This window comes from Chanodichthys erythropterus, chromosome 1 (genome assembly GCF_024489055.1).
Source record: "Chanodichthys erythropterus isolate Z2021 chromosome 1, ASM2448905v1, whole genome shotgun sequence".
In the NCBI taxonomy this organism is placed as follows: Eukaryota; Metazoa; Chordata; class Actinopteri; order Cypriniformes; family Xenocyprididae; genus Chanodichthys; species Chanodichthys erythropterus.
Window position 1 is genome coordinate 740,743 of NC_090221.1, and position 27,571 is coordinate 768,313.

Below are 27,571 nucleotides of genomic sequence, written 5' to 3' on the forward strand. Positions count from 1 at the left end.
GTCATCTATGTTTTGGGTAAACATTATATTTCAAGAGTCTCTTTATGAAAGCTTCTATTGGACTACTAACATTTCTGATTTTTGATTTAGTTTAACTTCATGCACTAAAATAACAAACTGAAATAAAAATTAATAAAAGCTAGACAATACATAAAAAACAACAAAATTATTAGCTAAAATTAAAATAATAAAACTAAAAATATAAATATAAAAAGTGAACCGTATCTCACTGATAATGTGTGTGAACTCCAGCGCCATCAAACTCTGGTTCAGACCAAGTGTGAAAACAGCCACACTTTCCACAGCTGACACTTCAAACCCATTTCGACTGAAAAATTGTCTGCCAAATTGAGTATTTTGTCCAGAAGGCCTTATTCACATGCTATGTACATGCTGTTAACAAAACTTGTAAAGTTTTTATAGAAGTCTAATTAAAACATTAACAGCTCTTGGTATATTCTGCTGAAATCAACTTATGAGAAGAGTGACATTATAAAATACCTTTATATATGGGCAAGTTATAATTTCATCTCCATGTGTACTTCAAACCCTCACATAAATATCCTCCAGAACCATTTATAGATCTTGTTTGGTAAATTCTTGAAAAGTCAACATATGCAAAAATGCTCTTCACGCATATGCTTTGTCTAAAGAAGAACTGCAGACGGTCAGTAATGTAACCTCTTGCGCTTAAAAGAACGACACAAGCTCAGTATTACAGCATGAGGCACATGTATTTAATGTCACGCTAACAGAGAAAACAATGTATGCAGACCAAACGAGTGACATTTAACAGTGCCACAGGGAAAAAATAGTAGCGAATGCATACTGTGAGACTCGTCTGAGCTCTTCCACATATGTTAAACCAATATTTGATGTTTAAGTACTTTCTCTTATCCCAGTTTTATGTGCAGAGACTGAGTAAGCTCAAACTCACACCACTGGCTTAACTATCTGCGGGATCTGTTTTACTGAGCAGTGGAAGATGAGGCGCATGAAAACACAAATGAATCCTGAAATGTGCATTATATCATGTATTAGATCATGAGATAGTTGGCCATACTATGCCCTAAAATTGTTATATTTGCTTGCACAGAAATGACAAACTTGGTCTTTAAGATATTAAGCGTCAGTTCCGGCAGGTCGCGTCAGTCAAGATCGCATCAGCTGATCCACGTCTACCTATAGCAATACGACACCTATCCCAGCGTCCCCATATAAGGGGTCCATTCAGTATTATCAGCAGATCTATCGCTGCTCAGGAGCCGATTACCCTCCTCCATCCCCAGCTCCACCTGTCGTCCAGTCAGGACTTGCCTTCTGATATCCTCTTTGAATCAGTCATTTCTCTTGAATTATGTTGTTACAATGATATCTGTGATATATATTCTGTTTACCCTGAGGGGGTTATCGCTGCGCTCCCTGCTCTGATCCGTCTGTACCTGTCAATCATCTTTAGTGAATTATTACTGATCTGACCAGTGAGTTTGGTCTCTCTTCTCTCTTGGCACCTCGACCTCGAAGTCTGCTTCAAACCCAAGTCTGACTCTCACTCCCAGTTTCTCTGGAAAAGTACAATCTAAATCTAAAACTGAATTTGCTTTTCTAGGAGCTCTAGGGACAGAGATGGATCTGTGGAAAACTGTGTCTTGGTCACTAGATGAAATAAAGGATATGACTGGAGAAATGCGTTTGTGTTTTCATGTGTTTATTCTCAGGCTGGGCCAAGTTTGATTTAAGTGTTTAAAACTTAAACCCAAGGGTGCAATAGACTCCGATTATATGAGGATGTTTAAAACATTAATGTGTGTGTGTCGATTTGCATGTGTGTTTGTGTATGAAGGATAAACTCCACCCAGAGCTGTGCTGAACGTCTGTCCTGATATGCAAATAATACAATGCAACGAACCACTTTAGTTGTGCATGCAGTAGTTAAGATAAAAACATAAACAGAAAAACCCTTTCTGTATCTTTTGTTGTTTATGTCAAAGGCTTTACATCCAGTTAATCTCAACTGTACAGTACTGTGTCACTGCAGAAGCTTGACGTGGACATGAACCATGAGCAGAGTAACATGAGGTCAGAAATCGGGAGCCAGACTGCATTAAATGTGGGTTAATTTGCGGAATGGATAAACACGGCTTGTGTCGAGTGAGAAAATGAAACTTTTGAAATGTATTTTGGTTCAGTGTTGGGTCTTGAACCTCGATCCCTTTTTTCATTTTATTAGGAAAGGCCCTAATAAGTCTGTAACCATGACGACACCCTGATCAACAGAAACACTGAAACCACAGGGATCAAACCCGCATGATGTCACATCTGTGTGATGTGCTGTATCAGCCTCGGTCAATCGCACATGTGAATAAGACATTACATTTGTTTTGAGTAGAGTTTACTTATATAAAGAGACATTTCACCAGTCTTCAGTAACTGAACACATCATTCAGCCCCTCCTCATGGGCGGAGCACTGCCAGAAGCCACACCCCCTGCCCTGATATGACATCAGTTGCACACGCAGCTCAATCTTATCATGCATAAATAGCATTTCTGTGCATATGAAAGAACTGTTATGCTAATAGCTGGCTGGCTGTAATCTTTGAGTGAGTTTATCCATCTTCAGTCTTGCTCGCTTATAATTATGTTTTTATAAAAACTATTGCAATGCCTAATAATCTGACTGGAGTTACAGATAACGGTCAACAAGGCAACAGCAGCATGAGTGAATTGTTTTTGTGTCATGGATTTGAAGTCTGCCATCTTTGCTCATGAAAGCTCAGTTCAGTCGAACACCTGACCATAAATGCCATGTGACAACAAATAATTGGCTGATGACAAAACCATTTGACATGTTTAAGAGTCCTCCAAAATGGGCATGTAAATCTAGCTTGTAATGTCCATCAATGGAGAAAGATGTTTGTGTGGTTACAGCATCTAAGGATAACTGGACCATGATAACCAGCAAAATCTGACCCTTTGCTCATGAACCTCTTTAATTTAATGAGGTTATGAGTGAGTGATAAACAAAATGTATATTGGTTGTCAAATTTGAGCCCATTTAATGTATCAAAGCCCATTTGTGACATTAGCGTGAGTCTTACCATCGCTGTAGCCGCGGGCGAGCAGGCCGTCGGGCGAGGGGGTTTGACGGGAACGTGAGCCGATGGAGTCCAGGCTGTCGAAGGAGTCGTCTCGCGTGTGTCTCGGCGGGGAGAGAGAGTCGCTGCGCTCGGACTCACAGCAGTCGATATAACCGCTGTCCCTGATGCTGCGCTGCGGGCTGTCCCACTCCTCTGCTTCCTGACACACACACACACACACACAGGTTCAGAGACTACGAGTGTGTTTCGACTGAGAACATTTTTAAACAAATAATTGGTTTAAACATTCATTCTCATTTATTTCCACACACTAACACACCAGTTATGTGTGGACGAGTGTGAACAGAACAGTTTCACCAAACCAGATCAGTAAAAACACATGAAGTGAGCAGGGCTGCATCTGAAATCACATACTTCCCTACTATATAGTAGGTAAAAAACAGTATATGACAAAAGAAGTATGTCTGAATTCACAGTACCTACAGACCTTCCGGTGAGATTCTGTGCATATGATAGACACTTTAGGTCACATGGCAGATGTAGCACATCCAGATTACATTCATATATACAGTAGAAAACATTTTTTAAGCTGTCACGAATTAATTACTTTTTCAAAATAAGTACCTACTGAAGAGAGTTTGTGATTTCGGATGCAGCCCTGGTTTCTCCAGGATGGATGAGGTGTGAGGGTGCACTGGAAGAGGAAGTGAGGTTTATATAAGCGTCCTGCTGTGATTGGCAGGCTCTGATTAAAGCAGCGGAGCTCAGCTGACGTCAGCTCTTTCAGTCTCTCTGCTGTGTCACCCAAACACAAACCAGCCTTTCATCAGAGCCCTGCAGCGCTCCGGCCGAACCCGGATCAGTCCTGGATCTGACCAGATGGGGAAACGCTTTTCATGCAAAGGACACATGATGGAAAAACACATGGCAGTCCGGTGACATCATCGGCTGTGTCACATTAGCTGCTGTGTGATAAAGTCTTTGTTCTACACCGTTCTAGAAAAAATCTCGAAGCCCATATCAGGTGGATTTTTAAAGTTTGTCTGCTGCACAAAACAACAGATTGACGTCCGTGTGAGATCATTGTGTCCCCTGGAGATCTGAGACGGCCTCTTCCAACAATGAGCTCAAGAGTGATGGACAGAGGTGGAGTGTTTTTCTCAAGACGCTCACAATCCGGCCCAAATCATGCAAAACTGCTTTATACTCAATGTTTAGCTTTTCTGAAGAAAACGAGAGTGCCCATGGAAAATGACTGATTCTGATCTGACCATCATAAAAATTCATGCAAAATCAACCAATCTGTGCACAGCTTGAAGCAGCTCGCATTTTTGTCATATTTTCCGAAAAAATGTTGACTAAACATTAGACAAAATAAAAGGCAGTTCTTAATTGCCATGTATAAAGACACAGTTAATATTGTGAAAATATTGTAAATATGTGTACAATATTATTTGAAAAATATTAAAATCACCGGACCCCAGTTTGAAAAGCCTGTATTAAACTGATAAACGTGAATATTTGATAGTTGCTGATTTCATCAGTGCATTTCTCTTCATTTTATATGTGCATTTACTTCAGCTGTAAAATTTGCAAAAGCAATAGACAAAAATATAATAAACTGTCAAATGCATTTCAGATGTACAGTATGTAATTAGTGACAGTGTGTGAGTACTGGTATCAAACACATATTTTTTCAGTAATAATTACACATTTTACAGGTAACTGTACCCTTACTGTTGCTCATCCCACTACAAAACAACACAAAATGCCACAAATATCATTTCTGGGATGCAAAACTCAGGAAAAGTCCCATGAAATCCTGGTGGGAGTAAGTAATCCAAGTCAAAAGAGTCCCACCCTCAGACTCCGCTCTCTAGATTCGAGGATTCATGACAAACTAACACATCTGCTGACATTCACCAGTGTTTGGAGGTGTCTGTACCTTTCTCATCTGTGACAGCAGTCCCTCAAACTCCTGCAGGTCCAGCGTGGGCCCGTTGTAAGAAGCGCTGCTATTGGCCGCTCGACCCAGCCAGTAGATAGTGATCAGAACCTGAAGGAACACAGTCAGACATGATCCCTCAGTGTGTCTTATGATCCTCACACTGAAACTCCTCATGAGCCCAATTAAACAACATCACAAACTGTCTTCAGTCATGAAGGACTGCGTTACTGATCTCATGTAAAGCTCACGATGAATAACATCTGACTACAAATTAATAGAAACTGTCAGAACGCTCTTTGATGAACAGAAGAACAGCATTTATCTGAAACAGAATCTCTTGTAACATTATAAGCGTCTTTACTGTCACTTTAATGCAGATCTCACTGCAGACTTTACTCACATGTTTTAACTTCTTGTTGTTGTCTGGACTCCTGAGAGACAGAGAATGAGAAACATGTTCAGATCGATCAATCAATCAATCAATCAAACCAAATAAAGCAGGTAATAAGACAGAAACACATGATGTTTCAACAATCTCTCTTTCACACATTCAACATCCGCAACTTCCAAAGCGTCCAGGAATGTGTTTCGACTGGCGAGGAAAATGCTGGCTTGATGAAAACGGTAAAAATATAAACACTGAATCTCTGACCAACACACTGCTGGCGTTTCTGTTCTCTAATATAACGGCTGTAAAGATTGAGAAACACAGAGAGAGAGAGAGAGAGAAGAAGCTTTCTGTTTTTCTAAGTGTTCCTCCTGTAATTCCAACAGTATTAGATCATTCTTCTGATAGCACCTTCTGTCCATCTCTCTGCCTTCATCTGTCATAAAGACTTCATTGTTTCCATCAACAAGCAGAGTATCTGCATACTTCAGTTCTGCGCTCATCTCATATTCATCACGATCCAGTGGAAAGAGTGATGAGAGAGAGAGAGAGAGAGAGAGAGAGGTGCAGTACAGGTGTGTGACAGACAGACACGTGTAGATCTGCAGAAGAAACTCGTTCAGGTCAGCAGGAAGGCTCTTGAGGTTAAAGTACATTGAGAGTTGAGGCTAAAGTGTGTCGTAATGACCTCGAGTGTCTTTTATTTTAATATTAAGGAAATTATTGTTACATAATCGCTGATCATTAATGACATACATTTTCATGAAACTTTTTTCAAGCAAACTGATTAACTGAAAACTGAATTTTTTATAAAAAATGATAAAATAATACATTACAAAACAATAAAATTGTAATAATAACAAAAATAATAGATGATAAAATAATTAAAGTTAAAATATAGCTGTGAGCAGACATTATCGTGGTTCAGGAAATACAGTTATAGCCCCACCTATGGGTCAATCTCCATAAGTGTTTGAATGCTTTGTTATAATCATGTGACGCGTGAGATCCCCTAATGATGTGAAGCTCTGAGTTTTCGTTTGAGAACGACAGGCTTTTGGGTAGACTTGGCCATGCCAATTTTCTAAATGACCCTGCTATAGCTATCCACAAGCCAACATTCAACATTTTTTTGATAGCTATTGACCTGGAGAGTCCTGAGAATTGTGCCGCAGTGGTTTAATTGAGGTTGAGCCGAAAACCTAGGACCAATTCATCAAAGATGGTTTTTGAAACAATCTCCAATATTTAACGAACGATTCGATGGACAGCGGCGGCAAAGTTGCTCAGAATGAGGAGTTCTACCATGAGGTATGATTATCGTGGGCGTGTGTGAAAAATCACATGATACACAATCCTTTATGCACGTGAAAAACGTGAAGGCGCCCCCCGGTGGCCAATTTCTTTTGAATTTCTCACAGGCCTCTAGGGTCGTGGGTCAAACAGGCCCAGCGAGTTTCGTTCCGATCGGCCTCCGTTAACCTCGTCTGATAGCTACTCAAACTTCATTAGCCGATGACGGACATGTTTTTTCAGACACATTAATGCCCTTATAGATAATCATGACACCTCGGACGAAGACACCACATGACAATTTTCAAGCCAATCAGAATTAGAGTTACGTATTTATAGCAATTTTTAACATTTTTTCCATTTTCCATGTCGTTTTCCACGTGACCACAGAATGAGCTCTTACATACGTGTGCCAAGTGCCAATATCTCATTTCGTTCACGAGTTATAGCTATTTTAGTAAAAGTGGCCCCGCCCACTTCAAACATTTTGGCGGCCCTTAGGGACAGAGAATATATATATATATATTTGATAATTATTGACAATCAGACTCCAGAGAATCTTTCTGCACTGGTTTGGTTCCGATCGGGCCAAAAACCTAGGACTTCGCAAAAGTAAATTTTTCAAAAAAATCCAAAATGCCTAAAAATTTCACCGGGCGACGATCAAATCTGAGACACGCCATCTTGAGCCAAAGATATCAGACACTTGAGCCTACACCTTCAGGAGTTATGAGTCATTTCGTACTTTTGACGGCTGTAGCGCCCCCGTCAGGCCAGTCGGTGTGAGCGCTACCAGCCCTCAGAGTTCAAGTCTCTACGACTCACACTTTGGTCTGATCACTTTTAGGGGAGAATGATGATCCTTGGAAAATTTAACAATTACAATCGAGTTTCAGCGCTTCTGAGGCCCTAATTAATTAAGCACTGAAACTATAGGCCTCGATATAATATCAGCCTAAACTAAAGCGATTCACACTGACAGACAGAAACTGGACATCAGTCATCTTCATGACAGATTTAAACTTGCTTGTCAAAAAGAAAAAGAAAAAAGATTATTTATTATTTTAACAATTTAAAAACTTAAAGAAAAAAAAAAGGTGAAAAGTTCATTGACATATTGTGCATCACTGTGTTTGAACCGTGTTTGTGAAGTATTGTGACAACAGAGTGATAATGCAAGAATTAAAAACTGTGTTTTTCTGTCTGGAGCTTCAGACTAAAACAACAATCTGACGACATTTAGACACTTGAGTAATTCAGAAGCACTGTGACCCAAACACACACACACACTCACACACACTCACACACACACACACACACACACACACACACACACACACACACACACACACACACTCACACACACACTCACACACACACACACACACACACACACACACACACACACACACACACACACACACACACACACACACACTCACACTCACACTCACACACACACACACACACACTCACACTCACACTCACACTCACACTCACACACACACACACACACACACACACACACACACACACACACACACACACACACACACACTCACACTCACACACACACACACACACACACACACACACACACACACACACACACACACACACACACACACTCACACTCACACACACACACACACACACACACACACACACACACACACACACACACACACACACACACACACACACACACACACACACACAGGTTTGTTTTTGTGAATTGTGGGTTTATATACTGTAAAAACCGTATATTTTACTTTCTCACAAAAACTCATTCTGTGTGATTTATAAGCCTTTTGAAAATAGGCACATGGAGTAATGTCCTCATAAGTCACCTCTCCTTGTAATACCCATGTCATTATACACATTTGTGTCCTGATATGTCTCACACACACACACAGACACACACACACACACACACACACACACACACACACACACACACACACACACACACACACACACACACACACACACACACACACACACTAACAGAGAGAGAGGAGGAATGTAATTCAATCTCTCTTGTTCATTCAGTTTGACCAAACCAGTCCTGTAAGCAAGATGATCTCTGTGATTTACAGTAGTTTCAGTCTCAGAAACGCCTCCTCATGCCTGACGGCTGATCCTCACGGAGCAGAAACTACACACTCCTGAATGGAGCGGGACATCCGAGACGAGACGCTGCGCTGGACAAACACGCCTCTGTCTAATATCTGCTGTGGCCATGAGAAAAACTACCAAACAAAAGCAGAACAAGTTTGTAAGCCAGCTAAAGAAGGCATGGAGAGACTACATGTTTATCCAGTTGGACAAACACAGACTTCTGTTGTTATAAATGTGATTATATAGAGTTCTGCTGATATGGATTTCCTGACGGCCGATGATGATATCTTAGAGATGAACGATGATATACATGATATCACAATATATGATTTAAAGATGGTAACTAAAGAAGTCTGTTCGGTTTACTTTAGTTAACAGTTCTGTCTAATGAATTATTAAACAACACTGTTAAACAAACACTCAGGCACTGGTGTTCTCCACACCATCAAAATAAAAACTGACACTTGTTAGCCAAACAGGAAAACGTATAAAATGATATTGATATTAAAAAATCCAAAATCACGGTTTGTCTCATCCGCCACCTGGAGTGCCCATGATCTCCACCAGAGGGCACTCTTTCTGTCTCCTTCACTTTCCCATCATGAACTACACTTCCCATAATCCATTGCTGGACTCATGAAGGTCTGATCACTTCCACCTGTGTGTGATTCACTCATTTGTGTTTTTCCCTCATTCATTGCGAAGTCTTGTGTGTGTCGCACTGATCTCTGAGCAGTTTCTGCTCTCTTGTTTATTTGTACCGTTTGCTCTGGTTCTGACTCTCACCTCTGCCGCTTTGGATTTACGAAACTGGATTTCCCTTTAATAATCAACTGCATTTGGATCCTCAACCGTGTGTTTCAGAGCAGGTCGTGACAGGCTGATATATCAGCTATGGCAATATATATTGTTCGACCACTATAATTATATTTACTTCAGACTACACTGTAAAAATCTTCATTCAGTTGTATACAACGATTACATCTGTAACTTTGGCATCATGCTGATTTTGATCAACTAGTTCTTTCTATCATTTAGTTTTTACCATTAAAGACTGTAAACCCATGAGGACAGAAACACTCATGAGACAGCTGAAGTGAGCAGAACCTTCTGAAAGATCAAAACCAGAGGCTGAACTTTTAACAAGATGAGGGATCAGGGATCTTTCGCCCAAAAATGAAGATATTTTGAAGAACTGTTTTTATAAAACTGTTTGGACCAAAAACAACACTGAGCGTTTGTGTTTCACAGGAGAAAGAAGTTGTTCTGGAACAACATGAGAGTGAGTAAATGATGACTGATGATCATATTTATGTGAAATATCTCTTTAAGGGTCAGAGAAAGGGTGGACAATAGCTGTAAAACAAACAATAATGCCTCCCACCAAAAAATGAGTCAATATTGAACAGTTCATGATATTACTGCATTAATTCTGTGTCAATAACATTCATCTGCTCATGAAAAAGAAATATTTCAGTTCAAACTGAGGTTTTGTTCTCTATTTAATCTCATTTCTCTCTGTATGAGAATTATATATTAAACAAATGAGATTTTAAAATATTTTATTCCAATAAACATCTATGAAAATATATGAGCTACAATACTCACAGAAGCAAATCTATACAGTAAAATGATCAGATTTTGTGAGAAAATCTTAATAATACATCCATCAATTTTAATGAGTTTGTTTTGACAAGAAACCAAAATATTTGGGAATTTTTATCAAGCTCCACTGTCCAAATAACGTATTGCGACATAACAAATTATAGCAACGTCTTAGCAAGATCCAGTGTTTCTAAGTAAACAAGCACACACACACACACTCTCACACACACACACACACACACACACACTCAGAGTGTAATGAGAGGTTGATCTTACTTGTTGGAGCGTGTGGAGGAGTCCTGCAGATCTCCAGGATCAAACAGCTGCGATCCCTTCAAACCCAACTCCTCACAACCCTTCAGGAAGAGCGCCACATTATCCTAAACACACGCACACACACACACGTGAGCGGATCCCACATGAACGCAGCGCCAGCACTAACTGCACACACACCGTTAAAGAGCAGGAGGGGAGGTGAAGCGACGCCAGTGGTTTTGGGCACCTCCGCCTCTCTCTCTCTCTCTCTCTCTCTCCTGTTCAGCGCTCCTCCTCAGGTGCAGGAATGTCTTTCTCTCTCTCTCTCTCTCTCTCTCTTTCAGGTGACTCTGGTCTTTTGTTGAAGAATGCAACCTGAGCTCTGTTATCCGCTCTCCTCCGGTTCCCAGCTCACCCTCCCTTCAGCTTCTCTCCAGCGGACCTGGAAGGGTGGCACAGTTTCCTGTCCCTAGCGATTGTTGTCACTCTCTTGTTTTGGAGGGACACGACGTTTTATCTCACGCCCATGTGAGAGAGAGAGAGAGAGAGAGAGAGAGAGAGAGAGAGAGAGAGAGAGAGAGAGAGAGAGAGCCCTGCCCCTAGAGCTGAACCAGGCCCCTTCTACACAATATTAACACACACACACACACACACACACACACACATGAAAGCAACATTTCGATGTTGTCACGGCAGCAGAGCCGCTGCTCAGTCTGGTTTTGTCCGCTGAACCCTGAGATTGAATTATTTACTGAGATTTTAAGTCTTGCAATATTCAGTGGGTCCAAAAGTCTGAAACCACCTTGAAAATATGGGATTTTCATTTAAACCTGTAAACAAAGAAACATTTGAGATTCTGGACTATTTCTAGGTCACTGATTAAATAAGCAAATTTGTGGCATTGATCATGTGACTGTTTGCACCGATGGATCGTGCTGAAGAACATCATCAGGTTTTCTTCATCACTTTGACATTAAAGCATAAGATAAACATACAAATACTAATAGCCTATATTATTTTTATTAAATATTGGGTTCCACCTAATATTAGGTGTTTTAACTACTATGTACTTACATGATGTTGTTCTGTGAAACACCTGTGCTGTTATTGAGGAGATACAGGTACAGTTAATGTAAATGTGCACACAATAAGTGCACTGTGTCAAATGATTAATTAAAATGTTACTACACAGCAGTTAAAAGTCATTTGTTTTTGCGCACAAAAGTATTCTCGTCTCTTCATAACATTAAGGTTGATCCACTGCAGTCACATGACTGTTTTAACGATGTCTTTAGTTCCTTTCTGGACCTTGAAAGTGTTGATTATATTGCTGTCTATAGATACCTCTCGGAGTTCATCAAAAATATCTTAATTTGTGTTCTGAAGATGAATGAAGGTCTTACGGGTGTGGAACGACATGAGGGGGAGTAAGTAATGACAGAAATAGCTAAATTTAAATAATGAGTCAATACATCATTAATCCTTCTTCCAAAACATGTTTTTGCCAAACAGAGGAGCGTCTGCTGGCGAAAAGAGAAGCTCGTAATAAAACAAGAATCAACATCGGCTTTAGGAGACGAGAACTGAGGGATTTGACGCGACGCGGAGATGATGGTGTTTTTATGACTCAACAGGTGAGAAAGTGTTTTATTGAACAGATAATTGTCTCATGTAGCTCTCTAACAGAGTTCACTCTGAAGCATCATCTATTGTGAAGATCATTATTGGTATGAATTTATTCTCAAGATAATATCGTGTCTATTAATGGGTAAAACTACAATAACATCTTTAGCTTCCTTCTAAACTGTTATATCTCTTAAATATAGTAGTGAATGTTTTATGAGCAGTAGGAGCCAAAGCACAACCAAAACAATGTTCTTCTGCTAAATGCATTCAGTTTTGATTTTTGAATGAGACTCTCTGTAGAATACTGCCCCCTGCTGTCCAGGAGCTCACTGCGCAGAACAGCTGTTCATCATTAGATCTCAACAGAATACACTGTTAGTTCTGTGCACTGGAAGATGTGTCACTTCTCCAATAAAGACAGAAAACACTGACACACACTCATGAGCGAACACAGATCCTGCTCGACTCACACCCGCTGCTCACGCTCATCGTTAGCGATCTAGGAATCACATTAGAGCCAGATATCTGACGATCAGCAAGCCAAGAAAAGCCTCTCGAACTCATAAACAAATCCAGAGACTAATCCTTCCCTGGAAGAGCTCATTGCAGCCGGATTCTAGACAAATATACCACTTCGTCTCCCGCTGGAATGATATAAACCTGTTCACCCTGATCCTGGAAGGTGTGCGGCAGCCAAACACCATGAACAACATTAAAAACATCAGATTAAATGCCTCACATTTTTAACTATAATCAAACTGACTGTACAAATCATTTAAATTTAAATAATATAAACTTAAAAACACAAGTTCAGTCTCATATATTAATGCATCATTAACCCAATATGACAGCTTCGTTAAATAAGTAGTCCTAAGATGATTTACAGCAATAATCTGATCTTGAACTGATTAATTAGTTATTACTCCAACACCTGCTTGATGACATCATTAACGACAGTTCTATGATGTTTAACGAGTCTTGATTAGATTTCTCCAACAAAATATGATAGTTAAAGGGTTAGTTCACCCAAAAATGTAAATTTCTGTCATTAATTACTCTCCATCATGTCGTTCCACACCCGTAAGACCTTAATTCATCTTCAGAACACAAATTAAGATATTTTTGATGAAATCTGAGAGGTTTATGACTCGTCCACAGACAGCAATATAATCAACACTTTCAAGATCCAGAAAGGAACTAAAGACATTGTTAAAACAGTCATGTGACTGCAGTGGATCAACCTTAATGTTATGAAGAGACGAGAATACTTTTTGTGCGCAAAAACAAAACAATCTCTTCTCTTCTGTGTCATTCTCATATGTCGTTTACATCCAGAGCTTCCAGGTTCTCCGTCAGAACGCCGACTCATTATTGGCCGGCTCCTGTGTCAGTGTTACACGCATGCGTCATGCTGATCACATGATCAGCTTTGGCCAATACTGAGCCAGCATTCAGATGTTAACATGGAAGCTTCACTGCGTCATCTGCGTAAGATGACAGGGAAGAGATTGTTGAATAAAGTGGTTATTTTTGTTTTGTTTTTGCGCACAAAAAGTATTCTCGTCTCTTCATAACATTAAAGTTGATCCACTGCAGTCACATGACTGTTTTAACGATGTCTTTAGTACCTTTCTGGACCTTGAAAGTCTTGATTATATTGCTGTCTATGGACGAGTCATATACCTCTCAGATTTCATCAAAAATATCTTAATTTGTGTTGAAGATGAATGAAGGTTTTACGGGTGTGGAACGACATGAGGGAGAGTAATTAATGACAGAAACTTTTTTGGGTGAACTAACCTTTAACCTCTAGCCTTTAAGCTGTGTGTTGTTAATAAATGAAATAACTGATTGTGGTTTCATATGTAGATGTCAGGAGTTGCTTCTTGGGCATTAGTTCAGCAATACATTTCCTGCTAACTTCCTGTAATGTGATTTATATGCATACCGCAAAGCCTTGTTTATGAGAAACTAGGAGAATTGCTTACTACTAACATCACTGATATATTCAAATAGACAGTGAAACATTGAACTGACAACACTGAAGAACAACTCAACTATAGCTAATATTTCCAGTCTTCTTTGGAAGTAAGAGACGAGCCAAAGTCAAGAAAAACAATGGCAGTCAATCACTCCTGCATTACTGTTACTGCTGGCATGAGCCAAACCCAGACGACGGTAATGCCAGACGGAGATGCGCCAAGTACAAGAAACATGTTTCCACTGATCCGTTCTGCTGCACACTGGGAATGGAGATATAAAGCTGCTTTACCGGAGCGTTACAGTTCCTTCAGAAGGGCAGAAATATGATGAACAGAGTCTAACTGAACACATGTAACGGTGCCAGAGCTGAAAGTCACCAGCATTTCAACATGTACAATTACACGCATGACTGTGCACTGGAGTTTCTGCACCTGTCAGCGCTGGAAGAGCTGAATCTGGTCATTCAGAGGAGAAAACAGAGACTTCTGCATGTGTGAAGCAGCAGCCCATGCACACAATTCCTCCCTATCTTCCTTCACCTTCATCCACACAGCCTCCCGCCAAGAATAACAGCCGACACGCAAACAATGTGCTGACACCTGCATAAAGAGGAACTGGTGAGCAGACATAACATCAGCGCTGGAGAAACAGAGAGAAGCAGACAGATGGAGCGGATGGAGGAAATGGACAGTGTTCTAGAACCTTCTTTAGGAAACATGTTCTAGATCTAAAACGACTTTTCAGCTCATTTGTGTTTCCAACAGTATGTCTGCAAATAATATGGTTGCTATAAACGTGAGATTTATATTTGAATTTACTGTTAAGAGGATTCAAATGTTTGGCAGAAGCTTTGGAAATCTCTTGAAGTTATGTACTCCATTCATTTTAATTATGATTCATAACTCTGGATATGTTGATAAGAGCTGAGAACATCCATCTATTCAAGTTCCTCCCATAAACTCTGACAAAATCTCGAAAACACTCCAGGTATGCGCTTCAGGAACTAAAACACGGCTGTATTACAGGAGTTTATGCAAAACAACGGACTTGAGACCCCCATAACCGTAGACTGTGAAACAGAAAGTCTGGAGTCCCATTAGCCAAAAACACAGGAAAGGGAAGAAGGAGTCGAGCTGTTTTATTATGATGCGGGAGATAACAGATAACAGCATGTTTGTGCAATTTACACTTGACAATTGTTTTGCACTTCAAGTGCCAAAAAGACCTGCAACCAATTCATTATTTCAGAAGATGACAGACTTGATTCTGTCTGGAAATGCAATGATTGCAATAATTCAGGCTTTGGCATTTTGTTTTGAAACGCTTCATGTTGTGTCAGAATCACACACGGTTGCGTAATTTGCCTTAAAGCTAAAATCTTTCAATAAATAGATTAAGGGAAACCACAGTAATATCTGCCCAGAACTCTTTGTAATCCATTTAATTTATGATCTGACAACAAAATCACCCCAGTGAGTGAGACGTTATGAAGGGAGGAGACCGTATGCATATTAAAATAAAAAGGATTGCTCAGTCTTTATTCACAATCGATCCAACATTTGTTGATAAGCTGAAAATGTAATACTTCAAGCATAAAAATACAAATATTGGGCTGATATATTACTTTGGGTAAAATATTTGAATTTTAATTAGATTTGTATTGATATCTTTCAGTGTCCAATATATTACTCACTGGTAAATTAATTTACCATTATTATTTTCACTGATGTATTTGCTTTCACTGTTTGTCTCATGAGATCCAGTGTTAAAATGTCACACGTTTCTCTGAAGATTATTTCAAGATATAAACGTCTCGTTGTTTTTGGGCGTGTTTGAATCTGGTGCAAGTGATGATTTGTCGTTTTTCATATTCCTCATCAGTAATGGCCATTACTAATTATTGGTTATTGTTACAATATATCACAAACAATATATCATAAGGAGCTGTGATATTAATATTAATGATATTAATATTGAGTAACTTACATGTTTAACATATACATCTTGAATGTCTGTTTTCTAGATCAACAAAAATAATTACAAATGAAGCCACAGCAGATTTACCCATTATGTGTCTCTAAGAAAAGTGTTTTCTTTTTGTTTCTTAAAGCTGTAATATTGACAGCTAGTGGTTGAAATAGGTACTGCATTCCAAATTCAAAATATTGGAGAGTTGTTTCCCCGCCCCTCCTTCTCAGACTCAACGCTTGCACGGGTTGCCAGATTGAGGACACACAACATAAAGCGCAGAGTAAGTTTATGAGTTGATTTATCCATGTTTTATATGCTTCTAATCATAAAGCTTTTTAGATGGACGCTGAGGCTTTTTAGGTTGGGTAGAATCTGCGATCTCTGATGCTGGATTCCATGTCTGCAATACACTGTGTTTTCCACCAACTGGCAACCCGAGGTGTCGAAATACTATTGGGTGATCTGGCAGTGGGCGGGATCACACAGAACTAAACAAAAACAGACATTCTGACACAAAACACACATTTCAAAAGTAGAACTGTAGAATTGTTATTCAGAGAAACAAGTTTGTGAGCTCAGCATGTTTCCTAAATATCTGCAAACATATTAATGTTTTTTTATGCTTTAATACAATAAAAAAAAAAATACAACCCCTTTAATAAGACTTTTTTTTAACAAATTGGTTGAGCGAATGATTCAGTGACACTCATAAATAAACTTTACTTACTTGATTTGTTCCTGAATTAATCAATATGTTTGTACAAATCCTTTGAATGGATGATTCAATGACTCCCTCCTGAATGAATCAGTGCTTTTGAAAGAATCAATTCAGGGAATGATTCAAATAAAGACAGTCACTTGTCGCCAACTACTGGGGTGTCGGTGTAACATGCAGAAAGGGTCATTGAAAAATGCCCAGACGGACAATCTGTCAGCACTCTTGGAACGACCAACGCTCGTCCAATCAGCTTTAAGGACCAGAACTAAATGTTGCATGAAATATAATATTACTATATTTTATTTAAAGTCGGCATGAAGCAAGTCTTTTCTTCTCTATTGTGTCGTATATCCGAGTGAAACGATTCTGGAACGAGAAAAAAGGTTTGATTTTGTCTGTGGGAATTGATTGGATGGTTGTGGTTTGCTATTGGTGGATCTCATGTGACAGGTTGCCCCGCCCTCATCATCAGAGAACAGAAGAGATGCTGCAAGAGGAAGATATTCTGATTCAAGATTACCAGAACATGAATTTAACACAATAATGATGATGTGCACCGATAAATACTGCAATATTCCCTAAAAAACAAGAATTGTCCATTTTTATTTCATGGCGACTTTAATTTATTGGAATAATGCAGACGCCTACAATTTGTAACATCTTTCGCTTCGAGCGTGCATCATATACGTATCTCAGTAGGTGACTGACTACAGTCAGAGTTAATGTGATGCAAACACGAGAGATCTTGTCTGATATAACGGAGGCATTCCAGGACTTTAATATGCAATAAGATATTGCGGTGTAATTGTAGCTCTGGGATCACAACGAGACATGGAGGAAACCAGGCGGAGAGCGATAGAGAGAGATTTGAGGAATGCCGGTGTGTAATTACCCATGCCTGTTACGAGCCGGAGGAGGGGTGGATGGGGAAGATAAGAGCAGAGATCCAGGAGTGGATGATGGAGGAGAAAGGAAACGGCCCGGCCAAACCAAACTTCCTTCACAACGCTGCTGATTAACACCTGTTACTGAAGAATGTCTGTCCTTCAAACTCTAATTACGATTTCTATTGCGCCCGAGTCGTGAAATGAAAGGCGAGTCGCTCCTCTCTGTAGTGCACACTTGTTTTCATTCACTCACAGCAGAGGAGCGCACGGCATTCTGGGACTCGTCACTGATGTGAGAGGACAAAAGGAGGTGGAGGGCGAAAATGAAAGAACACCCTTAAAGAAAACAAGAGGCGCATTCATGAGCCTGAAACCTCAGCGTGATTTGAACTCAATATAGAGTTTGACATTTTGACTAAATATCCGCCTCTGAAAGCATGCAGGCGGTGACCTTACAGCTCTGGCAACATCCAACTACCAAACTTGTGCCACAAAGAAACCCAAGATCAGATTCCAGATGTTGATCTCTGTCGAAGCGTAAGGTGAACGCCACGGACTCTGACGCCGGATTCTTTGACCATTCAGAGAGATGTTTTCTATATAAACATCAAGAGATTTTCCAGGGATGCCTTCAGAAACATTTACATTTTTATCATAGTGCAGACAAATATTTGTGTCTGAGAGTCATTAATGCTGGACACTGAGAAACAGCAGAATGATTTACTTCTGTTCTTATATCCTCAGGTAAACAGCAATAAAAATGATTTAACACAATTCAGAGGGAAAAATGAATTCAGCGCACCACAGCGTAAGAGTTTCATGACCAGAAATACTTCTTCACAGCAGCTCACTGCATAAATAAAGTATTTCCACAAAACATTAAGAAGTTTAAGATTTTTTAATGTCTCTTCTGCTCATCAAGGCTGCATTTATTTATTAAAAAATACAGTAAAAACAGTGAAATATTATTCCAGTGTAAATCAGCTGTTTTCTATGTGAATATATAGTAAAGTGTAATTTATTTCTGCGATCAAAGCTGAATTTTCAGCATCATTACTCCAGTCTTCAGTGTCACATGATCCTTCAGAAATCATTCTGATATGATGATTATTATCAATGTTGAAAACATTCATATTTCTGTGGAAACCGTCATACATTTTATTTTCAGGATTCTTTAATCAATAGAAAGTTCAAAAGAACAGAATTTATTTTAATTTCTAAGATTATAATTGTCTTTACTAAAACTTTTTTGATCAATTTATGCATCTGTATTAACTAAAAAGTATTATTTTCTTTCATAAAATAAAATAAACTCTTACTGATCTTAATCTTTTGAATGGTGTATGATGAACAGTTTAATGGTGAGCAAAACCTGATTCTAATCTGACAGCTGGAGTCAGTGAACCCTTCTACTGTTCTGTCAGGAAACAAGGTTTACACATTAGAGAGCTGCAATGAGATTTGACAAAGTGGAAGTGAATGATTTGAGCATGATTTGAAAATGGTCTGATAAGACAGGAAACATGTCACATGATCAGTGCCACAAATACTAGAACAGGAAAATCTTATTTTACATCAAAACGGGGCTTTTCACACTGCTTGTCTTAACGCCGGGTTATTATCGTTCTAAACCCTGCTTTTAACCCCTGACAGATGAACGTTTCAGTTATTTAGAAGCAGGGTTAGTACTGCTCTTGACCCAGGGTTATGAAGCCCTGCTCCGGGGTCAAACATATGAAAAGCCTGAATGTTTCTTTATCTTGTTAATGATCAGTGCAAAACTCTGAATGTGTTCGGGAGAACTTTCAGGCATAATATGAAACAAACTCAGAGATGTTTAGAGAGATGGACACTATAAACCCTTACCTGAGCAGCTACAGGAGTGGGCAGCCTGTTTATCTTCTTCACCAGACCCGGTCGGATCGAGCTCAGCAGTCTGAGAGAGAGAGAAACATCACATCAGTCTTCACTCTCTGGGGTCAGTGGAGGTTTCCACGTCTGTCTGCATGAACAAGCCAGGTTACCTCACCTGTCAGACGGTCTTTAGACACTGATAATGTTCCAAATAGGAATTCAAAGTTCCTTTTCTTGTGGTGGAGTAAGAGTTCTTGTTAGTGAGACAGAAACAGAAATAAGGTGTAAAGATGACGTGAGGTGAAACTGCTCGTTCTTTGAAGAGGGTTTGGTGTGTCACGACCTTTACCTATGTCAGGCTGATTCAAATCAAATAATATGATTCTGTTTATTTAAATAAAAAAAATAAAAAAAATACACTACTGGGCTTTAAAAGTTAATGTGCAGTTTAGGGACTGAAGACAAGCACACTAAATTCATGAGTGCACAGCTCCTGAAGGACAAAACACTACAGATGAAACATGATCTGATACACAATAACATGTGCAATTAAAATGGCTATCAAGTTTCAGGATAAATAAGTGCCTTTTTCTAGTAAAATATGAAGGAAGTTTGTGTTTCATGTTGAGGATGCACCTGGAACGTCTTAAAGGAATCAGACGTGAGGACTTCCACAGGCCGGACACACAGAAGTCACGCTAAGGACACGCTAATGTAAAAGATCATAAATCACGCTTTTATATTAGCCTTGACCTGAAAACATCAGCCGTACTAACTGAAGAGCAGAATTAAAACCGTATGTGAGTGTGACTGTACAGGGTCCTTAAACTTCCTGCTGTCCAGAGGATCCTAACTAACCTTCAGCACACACACACACACACACACACACACACACACAAACACTCAAAGCATCTCTATGAACTCTCCATTGTTTTATAATACAATAGAGGAATCATAGAGTCAGATCAGAGGTGAAGTGTAATAACCATCAGTAACCTCTCATAAAGCAGTCATGATAAAAACATACTCAAGTGAATATGACCCAGACACGAGCACAATAATCAATCAGTCAAGTAAACGTTAGTTCTGCCATAGAGGTCTGGACTCTAGAGCAGCTTTCATTGGTCAAGGACCGTCTGACTGACATGAAAAGAAACCAATCACAGCTCGTTTTGTTCAGCCTCACGTAAACACGACAGCTTTCCTCTTCCATGAGGGGGTTTGGCATCCCGTCAGCTTTGTTTCCAGATGGGCCATTTAAGAACGCGACACACGTCTCCCGGAAATCCTGGAGAATTTATCCAATCAGATGACGAATGTGATGGGAAGTGTTTCCCATTTTGTGTGCATCAGACGTTCATCCAGCGGTCCGTGAGCGTGACGTCTGAGGATAAGACTAAGTAATTGTTGACTAATAAAACACTATACTTCCCACTGAAATACTCTGAAACGTGAAGAATGTATTGTGTGGACAGGGTCGTTTCTGAGGCAGAGGTCAACTAGAGCGCCACCAGCAGGAGGGGCGCCATTGAGCACATCAACACCCCGTTAATGACAATAATGACAGCAATTCACCACGTGTTTGAGCAACGGAATATTAGCATTATGAGACGAGCAAAAAATATTGCAAATAAATATTGCAAATGATGCATATGTCAGTAATTCCTGAATAATTTCATCATTATTCTATTCAAATTTATCAATCCCTAATGAAATCGAAGTAAAGTATACTGTGAATTTCATTAAAACCTTTTTTCAGATGTGTTTGGATACAGTCCTCTCAAAATCTCTCTCTCAAAAAAAAAAAAAAAATCTTAGGGGCCGTTTATGCAACAATTTTTTATAAAATAAAAACGGGAAACTTTTTATGCGTTTTGGCCGTTCATTTACACAATAACAGCGTTTTGGGGAGTTTCAAAGTGCACGTTTTTAAAAACTATACCATTATCATATGCGTGTAAACTACAAAAAAAAAACATTGCCATCTACTGGCCGGGCAGCAGGATACAGCATTTTTAGTCATTTTCACAGATCTGTGTGAACGGGGATTGTTTTGACAATGTTGTTGTCTGTATGCGGAAAATGCAAAGAAAAAACTTTTCCGTTTTTAGTATGTTGTTGTTGTGAAAATTATGAGATGTCAGAATGTTAAGCTCATTTTCTTCACCGCAGGTTAACAGGCTAAGATGTTGTGAAACAACAAAAATGTGATTAAAAAAACAAAAAAAAAAAAACTCAGAAAAGTCCTTTGAAATTAGAGCTGTGAGATAAAAGATGCAATCTCGATTCAGACACACGCAATCTCATTCATAAATAACGATTCACCTGTGTCTATCAAACCTTTTACAAAATCACACCGGATCATTCAGATCTGTGTTGCTGCTGATCCAGAGAGAGACGTTGTCATGAATATGAAACATGAGTTTTCAACCACACAGTAACATTATTATTTCTGTGTTACAAATACTCAAGTAACTTGTTTTGTATATTTTTCAAATGTTTAAAAAAAAAAAAAAAAAATACTCAAGTTATCACAGAAGAACTGGGATAAAAGTTTATAGCTCAGATTTGTCAAAATAGAGCAAATTATTTTGAAAGTAATTGCTGCTTCAAATATCAATTGTATTGATTACATCGATACACCAGTAGGTGGTGACAAATGTCAGAGTATTTTTATTCAATATATAATAAACCACAGTAGCAGCAGTTTTATGAAGCTGTGAGAAATAATTCTGACAAAGTCAGGGGATTTCCCGTCAAACAACAGACGGCTGTGAAAGACCAAAGAAGATATCAGACCATCGTTGAGAGGTGAGAATGAAATACATGTGTCTCCTGAAGGCATCTTGCCTCTGGGAAAGAGTTAACTGTCCTTGGAAAAAGTTAAAATAGAACTTATTTGGGCATTTTGCCTCTGGGATACGGTTGATTATAAACTGACGGGATTCCACAATTAAAGACAAAAATGAAAGGAGTATGAATTAAAACAGGAGGAAACAGGTGGGTTGAATCTTAAAAAAATTCCCAAACAACAGATAAGAAAAATGTATAAGAACAGCGCCCTGGCCTGAGGTAAATTCTCGGGTTTGTGGAATAAAGTCTTATTTTGACTTCTGGAACTCCTGAGCTTCATTTGCAAGAATTTTCTCCACGACAGTGACTGTTAAAAATCTATCTGTCATTAAATCATTTATTCAAGACATTCATTTAAAAACGCTGATTCATCCAGTAATGAAACAAGTAAAGCATTTATGAGTGAGTCATTGAATCATTCACTCACACTGATTTTTTAAAAATAATTAATTCAGATTTTTTGACATTTTAAATAGACTGCAGCAATTAACATTTTGCCAGAACCTCTAGTAAATTGCATTATTTTCTTTAGTTGTCTGTTTATCGTGGGAGAATCATGATCTCTACTTGAAACAAAAATCATGACTCTCAATTTATTCATAATCGTGCAGCTATACTTGAAATATACAGAAGAGTTTTGAGATACTTCTTAAGAAAACACAGATCCTTGAGCACACTTATAGGGCAGATCCAGTCAGTTTGTTCTCAGAGCTGTGTTTGATTTCAGATCCACCTGACCTGGAATGACTAACTGTGATTGGTTGCCTTTTTATGTCAGTCGGACTGATCTTTCCTGCCTGAGAGGGCAGTTCTTCAGCAGAATGAGCTCCAAACTGGACTAGACTTTAGGGGATTGTGTGTGTGACGGACAGTGTCATAACTCGAGCATTACTCAGTAAGTGTGTAATGAGAAGTAGTCAGGAGAGTTCTGAAGACTTCCAACACAAACACTGCTGTTAATTAGTCTAATGGTAAACGACGCTGGTGAAAACAGGCCATCAAAGCTTCTGCTCTACTCAGACAAGACTCTATGAACTGAGACATTTCATACAGCTTCACCCTGAGAGAAAGAGCCCGTTTTCACACGTGTAACTCCTAAACATCTCAACAATGCCAGTGACTGGATTTACCCTGATATCTATAGATAAGTCTACAGAACAAATATAGATCATAATGAACTCAAATAAATCACATTCTGCCAAAAACAGATTATATGCTGTCCATTCATGGCACTTTTTGTCTATTTTAATGCTCATAAATAATTTTAGGACAGCAATATCAATTTTAATATATGATATCAACAGTTCCTTAAAGGAATAGTGTACCAAAACTGAGAATTCTGTCATCATTTTCTCATTCAGACCTGTATGACTGATTTCTTCTGCGTTGGGATCAAACATCATTAGAGCTCAATGTCCTTCACTGAACGTTCATTTCTGAGCGAAATTATAACGCTCCATTAATCTGAGCAATAACATATTAAGATCCACTTTATATTACTATGTGCTGACAACATGTTCATAGCTAGCATATTTATTTGTAATCTACCAAAACATTGTATGGCCTATTTATATTTACACTACATTTATAATATATTGTGTTTTATGGTGTTTTTTGTGATTTTGGCTCGACAGGCCCAGTTCTTGCTCACTTTGTGAAATGTTTGTTCCACAAAAGACAGAAAACGTGAGTAAATAATGACAGAATTTACAGTTTTGGGCACACTATCTTTTTAAATGTGTGTGTGTGTGTGTGTGTGTGTGTGTGAGTTACTCACTCGCAGAGTAAGATGCCGTTGTCGAGTCCAGCTCTGAAGTCCCTGTCAGAGAAACTCCTGCCGGTCACCACCTGCAACACACACACACACACACACACAGTTATCACACACCAGTCTACTTCACTGAGATCTACATGGTTTAAAGTGTGTAGTTTTCAGTGTTTATAGCTGCGTTTCTCAGAGAAACCTCTGGAATTACAATAGAGAAAATCCAAGATGAAAATCAACAACACAGCAGGAAATGACCTTCTCTGACAGCGCAAATCAAAGCTTATTCCACTGCTTATTTCAGACCGGAGAGAGAGAAATAAACATCACGCTCTCTCTCTCTCTCTCTCTCTAACAGGCTTGGTGTAAGCGGCCGTCATCCTGGCTAAATCTCTTTCTCAGGCGAGTATCCATGCTAATTATTCCTGACATTTGGGATTTACCTTCAGTGCTGCGAGTGTTTTCCTCCCTCAGAGGCATAAGCAGGTTACGTATTCACAGTTTTATACTGCTATAATTATTACATAATCAAGCAGCTCATTTATTTTAGTGCATTTTACAATCCTTCCTCAAAATAGTTGCGATCTACTAAACACTTTTATAGTCCAGAAAGAACAACTTGGGTGGAGATTAGCTGGAGTTACACTTGAGCTTAAGGATCTGAGGAAAAGACACAATAACACATGGAAAAGGACAGTTTCTAAGAAATATTTTCTGGCATATATAACTTTTTTATGCTTTGCCACACAAACAAAGCTAAAATTACACTATAATAAAGTTGAGTGACTGAAAGCACAACAGCATCGAGATTTCACAGTCATTCAGGAAGAAGAAAAACAAACCACATGTGTAAAAATAAGTCTCTGATTCAGGAATGAGGGAAAATTTATATCTCAAACTATTTTATTGAATTGATATTCTAATGATAAGTAGCAATATTTTAGTTCTTAAATAAAGACCAGGTAATGCAAAATCATCATTACACAATGAATATTACAAGAAATATAAAAACTTCCAGAACAGGTCAGCAGTATTTTATAGGTCTGTGGAAGATTTCACAACCATTTATTGTGCCTGATAAACCATTCAACCAGTCCAAACACATATAAAGAATATTAACGAGAGAAACATCCATCATAAGATCATCTGTGTGTGGTGTAGAGCTCACAGATTCACCGAATGAACGCGCTCAAACTGCCAAAAACACACAGTAGCTTCTGGCAGACGGCTGATCTTTCACAGTGGTAAACAGCGGCGCAGGTCGTCCCGGGCCACTCCATTAGTCGCTGGAATGCGTCCGCTTTGCTGCTGCACATGGAATGCGTCCCGGTGCGTGTCCTCATTGTTTCCCTAAACAATCAAAAGATGTTTCCTTTTTTCTGCGCCTCTGCTCCCGGCGGACGTTTTAATGACATAACACAGGCCATTCTCACGCATCCGTGGCCAAGTTTACCACTTCCCCAGCTTTGTTGTGCTCAGCAGGAGGATCCAGTCCGGCACAACAGAGAAACCCAGTAAAGTTACTAAAGCAAAAACAACGCAGAGATTTTCTCATGCTGGGTTCACTCTGTTTACGAGATGATGATCTGAATAGCAGGAGATTCCGGAGTGAAGCGTCTCCACACAAACCTGAAGGTGATAACCGTAAAATGATGATAATGTTCCAGGCATTTCAGTGCAGGTATATTTTACAGTTCATAACTGAACATATAAGTGATATAATGTTAATATACCGTACCAACCTACTGGCAAATACAATCTGCTTTGTACCTTAACATATACTGATAATACCATAGTACAGGTGGAAGGCCGCATGATGAATTAAACAATCAAAACCAGCACTTTTATGAATAATGACCCTAAAAGTAATTCTACTGTTACTCACACAAATAAAAAAAATCCATTAGAGTTACACACAGCTAAAATAATGAAATAAACATTAAAAAAATAACAAAGAAAGTAACACAAAACACACCAATGTTCCATAAATAAAAATAAATTCCACTACTGAAATAGAGGAAAAAACTATTTAAATAAAACTAAATGTGATTTGTGGGAATGTACTGTGTCACATCCACTTCTATAGACCGCTATCACCTGAATTCTGAACTTCTAGGACTCCATTTCCCACAATCCTCTGCTCGGAGTCAGCAGTTAGTCATTATCCAGCATCTGTTCACTCACTGATGTGAAGTTTTGTTTGCTTCTGATAATTCTGATCGTTCCTTTATTTTGTTTCTCTGCTGTTCTCTCGTTTGGATTGTTTATCTGTTGTTTCACCATTAATCATGTAGTAATTCATAGTTTTTACTTGCAAAAAACATATATTTGTACATAGTACTTTACAGTAAAGTGACAATGCAATGTTAAACTTACAATTTAACATTTCAATGATTTTACAGTTTTTACTATATATAGTAAGGTAACTTACACTTATAATTAATATAATTATACACTTACACTTAACCAATTAACATGTTTATACTGTAGCATTTTTTGTCTTTTCTGAAAAAATAACACATTTTCTTAGATTTTCACCGTACATAACAGAGCATACTTTGTGTTATTAAAGATTATTGTGGCTCTCTGGAACACTTGATTTTGAGTGGTCAATCGAGGCACTGTGTGTTGTTATTTTATAATGACCGATAAACAATTTCCTATAGCTAGTTTCATCTCTTGTATCACTCTGACTCTCTCTCTTCTCACAAAATACAATCATTTCAGCTTCATTTATTCAGTAGTCATATAATAAACTGGATGATGTGCAGTCAGCTGAACATCATCTCAGTCTTACACAGTAAAGTGTTATACATGACACACAATGGAATCAAAAACTCTGATCTGTTCTATGCAAATCCTCACATCACAGCATGATCCTGTTCCATCCTGCTCCGGTAACTTGGAAAACTTCTCACAGTTATATACTGTTTATTAAGAAACTTCAGATCAAATCAAACAGCTGCATGAGAGTTTGCTCATTTACCTCCAGGCTGATGCTGGGAATCTTCTGAACTAGCTTCAAAGTCAACAGGTGTGTCCAGATGAAAACAGAACCAGAGCAAACCAGACCCAACCTGCTACCATGGCGATCTCAAGATTATTTTCATAAACTAGCAATCTGAAAGAAAACCACATCAAGTCTGCAGTGGGACGTGCTTCTTCAAGCAATTATCATGCTTCCAGCTACATTTAATTACTGTAC

The 27,571-nt window shown here is 38.8% G+C and overlaps 1 protein-coding gene across 3 annotated transcripts in view; it reads right to left on the reverse strand.

The window, feature by feature from the left end:
• The window catches only part of limch1b (LIM and calponin homology domains 1b), a 77,891-nt gene that overhangs the window by 30,880 nt on the left and 19,440 nt on the right, over window positions 1-27,571 (reverse strand). For all 3 annotated transcript variants that reach the window (XM_067384418.1, XM_067384426.1, XM_067384435.1), the window contains exons 2-7: window positions 24,379-24,449; window positions 19,761-19,830; window positions 10,731-10,834; window positions 5,448-5,478; window positions 5,045-5,155; window positions 3,100-3,298 (exon numbers count right to left, since the gene is read on the reverse strand). In XM_067384418.1, coding sequence (XP_067240519.1) covers window positions 3,100-3,298; window positions 5,045-5,053 — 208 coding nt within the window. In that variant the 5' untranslated portion in view covers window positions 5,054-5,155; window positions 5,448-5,478; window positions 10,731-10,834; window positions 19,761-19,830; window positions 24,379-24,449. The remainder of the gene's footprint in view (window positions 1-3,099; window positions 3,299-5,044; window positions 5,156-5,447; window positions 5,479-10,730; window positions 10,835-19,760; window positions 19,831-24,378; window positions 24,450-27,571) is intronic.